General features: G+C 35.0%; 1 protein-coding gene across 1 annotated transcript; it reads left to right on the top strand.

Moving 5' to 3' along the window:
- The first annotated feature begins 4,426 nt into the window (after positions 1–4,426).
- On the top strand, positions 4,427–9,292 carry LOC140172691 (uncharacterized). Its single transcript, XM_072195826.1, has 2 exons — positions 4,427–4,649; positions 8,636–9,292. The coding sequence occupies exons 1-2, from the start codon at positions 4,463–4,465 to the stop codon at positions 8,827–8,829; spliced, it is 381 nt and encodes a 126-aa protein (XP_072051927.1). The 5' UTR covers positions 4,427–4,462; the 3' UTR covers positions 8,830–9,292.
- Positions 9,293–10,458: the final 1,166 nt, after the last annotated feature.

Raw genomic sequence — 10,458 nt, 5'->3', positions numbered from 1 at the left:
ATTGGCCAAGAACAACATAATAACTTTTCTGATCGTTCCAGAATGCTAACAACTTAATATCGCATCGGCACATTAAAGATACATAACACTTCTGGAAATGTTTCAAGTTGATAATTATGACAAAGATTAAATCAGTATCTTTTACAAATGGGACCAAGTTTCAAAAAGTGAGCCGAGGTGGGGCTTTTTAAACTTGCTGCTTTCTTTACGTTGTCAACGTTTTTTGGTGGATTATATTTACCTGTATTCCAAGCGTGTACAATTAAATTACGTTATTTAAATGAACCACAGTTTGGAACATTAAACAGTTATATTTTGGTCATGATGAAAGTATTACAGTAAGGGGCTGTGCAATAATTATGATCCCCCGGGGGTAAAATTTCCAAACGGCTTGCCAAAAAAAATGGTACTGGTACCTATAGGTGACGAGTCATAAAAGGTGGATGAAGCTATGTGTTTTAGCCTATACGAATGTCCGTAAGATTAGAGGAACATTATCATGATTATGGACTGGGCTTAAGGGTAGATTAGGTATTGTTGGTCGAAGCAGATTTTAAAAAAATCGATTTACATTGTCTAAATCAATTATTTTAAAAAAAAATACTTTGATGTTTTGCAAAAGTTCATTCTACAAATCATATACGTTGAAAACTTGCTTGATTTATTGATGTTAAGGGCTGGGGTAAGGGCAAACTAAAAGTACTGGTAACTAGAGAGAGAAAGCGATGAGGAATCCCAAATCACAGTGCCAGGTAATGACCGGGTCACCAAGTGCAATGTGTATTTATTTTAGAAGGTTCATGTTTGTTTTAAATTTTGGGGCGTTTTTTTCCGAAAATTCTGCATACCTACGTTACAATTAGTTTTGGTGATTTAGTAATATTTTAAATTTTATGACTGCATTTTTGCGTTTTCGATGCGTTTTTAAGCTTACATGGATTTAACGTTGATATCTGGTCCTCCTGCTTTTATAATTTTACTTTGATCGTCGGCTTTTGTAAATAACATAATGTAGATTGGCTCTGAATAAGTATCGTTTTCGATTTCGGAATAGCCGTAGACTCAAAAAGTACACGAGTGGCGAATATGGTTCTATACTTCCCGCATTGATGATTGCGTCTACGCCTAATAATATACTTCTTTGTATATGTTGACTGCATGGTTGACTCTATCAAGGTATACAAAGAATTGGTTACATGTCAATGACGTTTATATTTATTTGGTTAGTATGACTTCAGGGAAAGGCCCTTTGTGCACCTTTCGTGCTTTTCTATTATGCAGGAACTTTACCCGCAGACATGTGCTAATATTGCGTAACGTTAGAGGGTTATATATTTCTTTGACATCGAGTAGGCTGTGTGGTTCCTTGACCGAGCGGTCTAAGGCGTTGTGATTTTTTCGCTTGTTCGTAAGCGTGCGTCCAGCATTTTTTATGCTGCTTTATTTTTCAAGCGTAGGGCATAGAAAAACTAATTTATAATTTCTTTTTGTATTATTTATTTATTTATTTATTTATTTATTTATTTATTTATTTATTTATTTAGCCTATTTATTTATTTAGCCTATTTATTTATTTTATTTATTTATTTATTTATTTATTTATTTATTTATTTGTTATTTATTTATTTATTTTTCGATTGATTATTTGATGATTGAGTGAGCAGATTTATCGATTGATACTTCTATTTGAATGACATCGTACATTAGTATTGATTTATTAAAGCATTATCAAGAATTAATATCACAGGTTTTAGTGCAGATAGGAAGTTGGTTTAGTGGTACTATCCGTTGGTTCAGAACCGAAAGGTGCCGGGTTCGATTCCCACCTGTGCCTAATTTTTTTAAAGACTTGGAAAATTACTACAGTAAATTTATTTGGCGCGCGATCTCAGTTATTCATTTTCTGATGGCTGTGCCTCTTGCAGACACCCTCCCTCTGCAATCCAAACCACGGTTCGCTCTTTACACCTCCCTTAAGGGGGTACTACACCCCTGGCCAATTTTGTGCCTATTTTTGCATTTTTCTCAGAAATTATAGCGCAAGTAAGATATGTATATTATAGGGGCAAGGACTACAATTACTGCACTGGAAATTTTATTTCAGCACAGATAACAGTTGTGGTGTTACACTCAAAAATGAGGAAAAACCAATATTTGATCAATAAATCAATAACTACTTGCCTTGAGTTGCTGAATTTCCAGTGCAGTAGTTGTACTCCTTGCCCCTATAATATACATATCTTACTTGTCACCAATGCGCTATAATTTTTGAGAAAAATGCAAAAATGGGCACAAAATTGGACAGGGTGTAGTACCCCCTTAATGGGTTATGTACCTTTTATAAAAGTGTTGTTGTTTCAGCCCTCTTTGCAACATAACTCAAGAACCACAGGACCTATAAAAGTATATCTGTGATATTTGAATTCTTCTACACACTCGCTATGAAATGAACAATGCAATTTTTGCCAAAGCTCATTACTATTCGCAAGATGCTGTGAACTACCAAATCACAACAGTTTAAAATAGTTGCTAACCTTAAACAAGTTTGTGCTGTCGTAAAAACTTTGACTTTTAGAGCAGATTTTGACCGTCATTTTGGTAACATTTTTGACCCCAGATATTTTTTCTGAAGCCAAAAAATATATCATGAGCGGGCTTCCTCTCAAAAATAAAAAATGGATCCCTGCCACCAACACCCTAATCTCATTTTGTACCACCAATAGAACAATAATCGGCGAATATGAAATTCTTCAAGAGGCAAAACTATCCACCTGAAAATAATAATATACTTTGAAACCGACTATATTAGGACTGCATTTTGTTTCATTTTTATTTTAATAAAGCATTGTGTTCACAATTTTTTGAATTTCCTTATATTTCTATCTTGAGAACAGCTGCAAGTCGTTATGTAAATCACATTTTACTTCCATTTCATCTTCAGGTGTAGGAGGAGAAACAATATGAGGAATCTAATATTCATCACGTGTGTATTTATAGCAGTTAGTCAGTCACTAGCAGCTCTGCCTCAGCGCTACAAATGTAAAGAAAAGTATAAAACGGTTTACTTTGAGAACGGTGACATCATGAAATTCACGTGCAAGTGAGTACAATATGCTTATAGTAATCATGGTAATACACAACGCCATAACGTTATTACAATGTCTTAATTCTAACAACGTTATGTAATGTTTTTGCAATTTTGTGGTTTTGTCATATACATGAGACGTAATAGTCGGAAAATATACGTATGAATACGAATAAGCCTATCACCTAGGGAAAACATTCCAAAAGTTTTGAAGCAGTATTTTTGTCAGCTATTTCCATCTTCTGCCTGTGTCTTAGTTCACATTTGATGTTCCTTCTGTAAAGAATCGGAATTACTCAAGGCCAAATACACTTTTTCCCAGTTCTCACATGATTGCACAACAAGAACACACGGTTTGATTAAGTTAACCAAATCTAAATCTTTAATGAAAAGGAAAGTATGATTTGCTTTGCACATACAATCATTCAGAATCAATAAAATATTGATTTAGAAATGTTACTTATCCAGCAATCTTCTTGTTGGTTCAGGTTCTGTTGCACTCAATGTTCCGGATTACTCTCTGAAATAATATGTAGATTCAACTTTGCAATTCCTCATCAAACTAAATCCTTTGGCAATGATTGTGACTTTCACTATTCACTCGTGGCTTCTCGGGAATAGCCCTTCATTCCGTTCCACAGAATTCAGAAGCTAATTGGATCAGTTATCAGTATGACGACGACAACCAAACCAATCCATCGTTTTGGGATGACTGTGCTTCTCTGATGAAATCCACATTATATCTCCTTAACTCTTGACTGCTTCCAACTTTTCGAAGTTGTGAACACATATGCTGCACTACATTCATGTAGATCACGTGCAGCTAACTTCCTATTTTAATATCTGCCACGAAAACATCCTGCTTTTTACCTTGTATACCGAACTTGTAAAATCCCAGCTATTAATAACTCATGGCCCTAACATTCACTTTATTATAACCCGACAGGCATTTTTCATATCATGCAATAAAATGGTCACGTTGAGCCATATGGGAATTTCCAAAATCCAAATATAGATATGATTGAATTTGTTTAATCAAAACGGGATTCCACCAGAGATGTCATTATACCAAACTATTGCATGATTATTTGAAAGGGGTTCCCATCTCTCATGAAATAGCTTTAAATTGTAAACAATTTTAAATGATCAAATTGGAGCACATCACGCTGCTCTCTCATATCCTAGAATCTTATTTTACATAATTATGTTACATTATCCGAAACGTAATGGTTTTATTTACTTGTTTTGTTAGACATGCATCCATAATAAATATAGAGTCATGCAATTTTTCTCACTCTTCTTTGTCTGTTTCTCTCGCTTTTCAGGAGGAAATGCATTTTATCAAACAGCCCATCAGCGGATACATTTCTATCCGATATGTCGGGAATCTATTTTTCACACAAGGACATTGAGGAGTCCACGAAAAAGATGATGAAAAGCACCATAGCTGATGCCTGGTCATCTATCGACAAGAACTGTGATGGATCTGTTGACGTCACTGAGTATATTCAGTCTGGAACGCTACAGGATTTTGTGTCTCTATTGAAGAAATCTGACCGGAATAGTATGTTAATTGCAATTTGTTTATTTCTGTAAGAGATTCTGTTCTTTTGGAGCGTGTATTTAAGCTGGCTAGCTTTTTATGCTTCCCGTTTGTGCTCACTCATGCAAACGCCGAATTGTCTCGTAGCCGCACCCAAAGAGCTTTTAATAGAAATAGAGTCGCAATAGATAAAATAATGCTTTGTTCGTTTTATGCCGATTAGAAGTTGCGACAGGCTATTCATAAAGTGGTACCATTGTTTCGAAAAGTGGGTTCCGCCATTATTTTTTTTTTAATGATCCGGCGACATACCGAGATCTACACAACAGGCGAGTATCAATAAGTGACCACAATACAGTCATGTGTAGGGGCAGTCATGTGTAAAGTGGTACAATTGTTCCCACGTATCTCAAATGTGTGCTTGTGTGGGTCTGAAGTCTATAAAGGAGGCTTTAGCTGTCGATGCAATCAATTTTACCACCCACTTGACTTTAGGCGCTTCATTTAAATAAATTGAATGCGCTTGCTGATCGATTACACATTAGAATGTATGAAGGCTGCCATTTCCACATATCTATATTACACTATAATTGTAATCGCTATACGTATACATGTAAGCATAAGTATAGGCATATAAAGGTTGTTTTTAAGAAATTTCCATTTAATTTTATTTTAAGAATGAGATTGGTATAGAAATAGTGGCGTACCCAATGAGGGGACGGGGGTTGGGAAGGGGCAGATTCACCCCTGTGAGAAGTTTTGGGAGGGGAGGGGGGAGGAAGAGGGGAGGAGGGGATATGGAGAATGAGAGAGGGCTGGAGGAAGGGAGCAATGAAAAGATATAAATAAAGACAAGTAGATAAATAGAAATATAAGGAAAATGATGGGAATGAGAGAGAGACGGTGAAAGGGAACAAGGAGAGCGAGGGACTGATAAAGTGTAGGCCTAGGAAAGAATAAGTACAGAGAAGGGAAAAGAAAGGAATGATGAATACATTTAATAATAATTATTAGGCCTATATCATAACTAAACACATAACAGCACTGGGCAGCCATTCGATGATGTCAATGCCTTTATTCGTTATGTAATTAAAACGCCCATTCAGATGTATTTCACACCTGCCAAACACAAGTCACCCAATTTCGAAAACTGGACGTTGAATGTACACTCTCATGAATATTGATTGGCAACATTTTCCAATATGTCAGCGCTCTAATCGGAAACAATAGAACAATAAACCCTGCAGAGCGTTGGCCGCGCCGATGTATGTTTGGAGGCAACTGTTGCACGGGATTTAACTTTTTTTTTTTTGGTCAAGCGTTTTATTATGAAGTAAAACGTATAGCAGAGTGATGCCACTTGCACACATGCGTTGTCTCATGTCTTTAAAATGTACACAGATTTGGGGTCAAAGGTAATCAAGGGGTGACTTCCGGTGTACAACGAAATACCTTCAAAATGTTTCTTCTGCCACAAATAACGTAGCAGAGTACGCCATTTGCACACGTGCATTCCCAGCAAACACAAAACGTTTTCGACTTCTTTCGCAAAAGGTTATAAAAGGTTGTCAGAAAACGTTTAAATGTCGGGTTATATAAAGGGTATATTAAGAGTATAAAACGTTTTCATAACCTTAAAAAACATTTTTAATAATCTACTGCTCAGCAAACAAAAATGTTTTACAGAAAACGTTTAAATGTCGGGTTATATAAAGGGCATAAAAACGTTATTATCTAGTGTCTTTAAATTGTAAACAGATTTGTGGTAAAGGTCATTTTAAAAGTGGTCACTTCCGATGTTAAACCAAATACCTTCAAAAATATTTATTAGCCAAGAAAAACATGATTTATTGTTACCCAATGTATATGTGGTATTTTTAATGTATACATGTGGTATTATTTATTTTGGGTCAAAGGTCTCGACCAGACCTTAGTGCATAAACGCGTAGTCTCATGCGACTATCTTGAACTCCCTCAATTGGATACACTGCATCCAGACGATTATCAGCCGTAATGGTGTTTTAGGTGTTGTTTTTGATGGAGCTCAAAATATGTCTTCCCATATTAGTAATATTTGTAAAACTCTCAACTCTCACATCGGTAACTTACGACGCAGACGGCGTTTTCTTAGCCAGGGTGCGTGTCATCATGCTGTCAGCCCAGCAAACACAAAACGTTTTCGACATCATTCGCAAAAGGTTAGAAAAGGTTGTCAGAAAACGTTTAAATGTCGGGTTATATAAAGGGTATATTAAGAGTATAAAACGTTTTCATAACCTTAAAAACATTTTTGATAATCTACTGCTCAGCAAACAAAAATGTTTTACCGAAAACGTTTAAATGTCGGGTTATATAAAGGGTATAAAAACATTTTAATAACATTTCAAAAACATTCTTGAAAACTTGATACAAAACATTCTTAACAGAATGTTATTTTGGGGTTGAAAAAATATTTTGCGAAAAATGTTTGCCAAAAATATTTGCAATAACATTTTAAAAACGTTTTCATGACCTTTATATAACCCGACATTTAAATGTTATTAAAAGGTTTTGAAAAAAACATTTTAAGAACATTTCTGTGTTTGCTGGGTTCAAATATTTTAACATAATGTTATTTAAGTATTGACAAAATATTTGGCAAAAATGTTTGCAAAATAGTTTAAAATAACATTTTTGAAAACATTTAAAAAATATTGTTGCAGTGTGTTTTCATACAAAACGTTTTAAAACGTTATCATGGCCTTTATATAACCCGACATTTTAATGTTGTTAAAACGTTTTTACCTAAACCAAAAGCCAAAATATAACTTATTTAAAACGTTTTTAAAACGTTTTTGTGTTTGCTGGGAGAGGACCTGTCTTGTCTCACATAGATTATGCCATCTCCCTCATGTATGGTGCCCAAGAAATGGATCTAAAACGACTGCAGCATGCAGCGTCTCCAAAATAAGGCAGCCAGGCTGATCTTTGCATGTGGACGAGACAGGTGCTCTGCCGAATTGTTGAATACCCTCCATTGGTTCCTGGTGAAAATCATTTTACACATATGCAACTGCATATCAGGTACCAGATTCATCTAGAAGCAGTCCCAGGCTTCGCTCATCATCTGACAAAACAAGGCTCCATACAGTTCGCTCCAATAAAAGAGCCGGGGATTGCTTTTTCACCGTTTTGGGCCCCAGGTCTGGAACAAGCTCCCTGTTTATGTTAGAGAAGCGGAATCTGCGGCTGGAAAAGCGGCTTCTGAAGACATACCTTAATGTTTTTTCCTAATGTGTAATTGAATACATGAATCCAAAACCCACCCAAGTCCATGGGAAGTGATTTTGAGAAAAAAACCTGTGTATTATTTTAATTCTTTCAGTTAGATTTACCTGGTCAATATGGTAAGTTGTACGTGCAAATGGGTGGGTTGAACTGTATTAGGTATGACGATTAGCATTTCAGGGACTTCGTGGGATTCATTTTAGTAAGATAATACAAAATAAAGCACACAGTTATGTATAATGTTGATAAGCATTCTGCCATGTAATATAAACCACACACTTTTCTTGATTAAACCCATTTTTTTTTCAAAAGTCACTCTCCAGCAATGAAGATGTTACAAGTGGACTTTTATACATACTGGATTTCAATCAATGTGTTACAAGACTCAAATCATGGACTTGGGTTGATTCTTTCATACATGCTAATTTTCACATGCTCAATAGACACAGAGGATGAATTTGAGTTGTTCTTTCAAACATATGACAGGCCTATGTATTGCAACACTTTCCCATGCTTAACTCAATTTGGCCACAGTATGGACTTGGGTGGTTTTTGTATTCATATATTCAATTGATTGTTGTTGTTGTCCATATGTTTGGGAGCAAAAGCGCTGTGTTATTTGTACAGCGCTATAGAAATAATAATAATAATAATAATAATAATAATAATAATAATAATAATAATAATAATAATAATAATAATAAACAACAAACATTACACTATGTTTTACTTTTTTACAGATGATAGTCGCCTTACACCGGATGAAGTTGATTGTATTCATCTCGAGGTGGATCCAAACGTCGAATACTGCATGCTTGTGGCTATGGAAGAGGTGAACCCCACCGTCAATGAAGAAGGCATCGATGGTTCTGAACCGGTTGGAGTTGAAATCCCGGATACTCCTAAAACTAAAATATTTAGGGAAAGAAAATAGAAAAAAAATTAAAATTACGAATAATTCAGTGGCAAAAAAGAGACATAATATATTAAAGCAATAATGTGTGATTTTCATAAAGAATAGATTCCTATTTAAATGTTTGTTTTTCACTGATCACGTTATCCCTTTTTTATTTCGAGCCAAACAAATGAGGTATAACGAAGAAAATTGCGATTTCATTCCAGCGCAAAACTGCACGGAGCATCGCGTTCGACGTGTGTACACATAAGCTGACATCCACGGGAGATGTTAGCAAGCAGTCGATCGATGAACTCTGAATAAAACCGGGTCGACCCGGTTTTAATATAAAAAGTTAAATTTTACTGTTATTAAAGCACTTCAGGCTTAGTCTTTTACGAGGTATTTTAGTACACCACTGGGCATTATAATTATGCAAAAAGTAGAAATCCGAGTAAAATTGAGGGCGTCGCTGTGAAGCAAATCACACATTATGACTTTAATTGTAGGTGTTAGAATTAGGTATAATCAGATAATGTGTAAATTGCGGATGGTATTTAAATGATAAGACATAATAAAATTATAAAGAGTTCAAAAACTCCCCCCCCCCCTAAAATTACAAAACATTTTTTGGATAACTTGACATACTTTTCGTTGATTTGAGGGATCACATTTTTCAAAATGATGCTTTCAGAAAAAGATATGGCCGTGATCAATGATTTGATTGATTTAATTATGTTCTTGCTTTCTTTTATTTTATGTGTCCGATAACTCAGAAATTGTTCTCTTGGATAAAAGCAAAAGTAAAAGAAGAAAATGGCATTGGTTGAATTCAGCAGTTGGGTGTCAGCTTATTTCCTCTTATGTTCAGCCAATCTCTTGTGGCCACATCATGACAGCTAGAAAACCATCACTTTATATCAAGATGCAAGATATTTCAAGGCAAATATTTACCCTTTTGGCCAAATGTATGCGTGATTTTATTATTTCGAAACAACTGCTGATTAATAACTTCAAAGAAAACCTCATTTATGTCAAATTTTTTACAAATCATTGTTTTGCACTGAATGGTGGTTGCATGTGTGACTAAGGGATCAGAGACAGACAGGTGAAAGAAAAAACACTATATTAAATCAATCATAACATTGATTTTAAGAACGTTTTGTACATTACCTGTAAGTGATGTGCAAAATGCATCTTTTTTAAAGCATCATTTTTGGGAGTTAATGTGATTATTTTGTTAATGGGACTTTAAGGGGGTACTACACCCCTGGCCAATTTTGTGCCTATTTTTGTATTTTTCTCAAAAAAATTATAGCGCATTGGTGACAAGTAAGATATGTATATTATAGGGGCAAGGACTACAACTACTGCACTGGAAATTTTATTTCAGCACAGACAACAGTTGTGGAGTTACAGTCAAAAATGAGGGAAAATCAATATTTGATCAATAAATCAATAACTACTTGCCTTGAGTTGCTGAATTTTCAGTGCAGTAGTTATAATATACATATCTTACTTGTCACCAATGCGCTATAGTTTGTGAGAAAAATGCAAAAATAGGCACAAAATTGGCCAGGGGTGTAGTACCCCCTTAAGACTGAAAAACGATTTTTCTATTCACATGTGTTTGAATTTTTAAAATCAACAAAATGTATTGTCAAGTTC

Source organism: Amphiura filiformis, chromosome 2, assembly GCF_039555335.1.
Source record: "Amphiura filiformis chromosome 2, Afil_fr2py, whole genome shotgun sequence".
In the NCBI taxonomy this organism is placed as follows: Eukaryota; Metazoa; Echinodermata; class Ophiuroidea; order Amphilepidida; family Amphiuridae; genus Amphiura; species Amphiura filiformis.
Note: the sequence above shows the minus strand (reverse complement) of the source record. Positions and strands in the feature narration are given on the sequence as shown.

Coding starts and splice junctions, on each gene's coding strand:
- LOC140172691 (XM_072195826.1), top strand. CDS start 4,463: ATGTCGGGAATCTATTTTTCACACAAGGACATTGAGGAGTCCACGAAA. Junction 4,650..8,635: donor GAAGAAATCTGACCGGAATA/GTATGTTAATTG, acceptor ACTTTTTTACAG/ATGATAGTCGCCTTACACCG.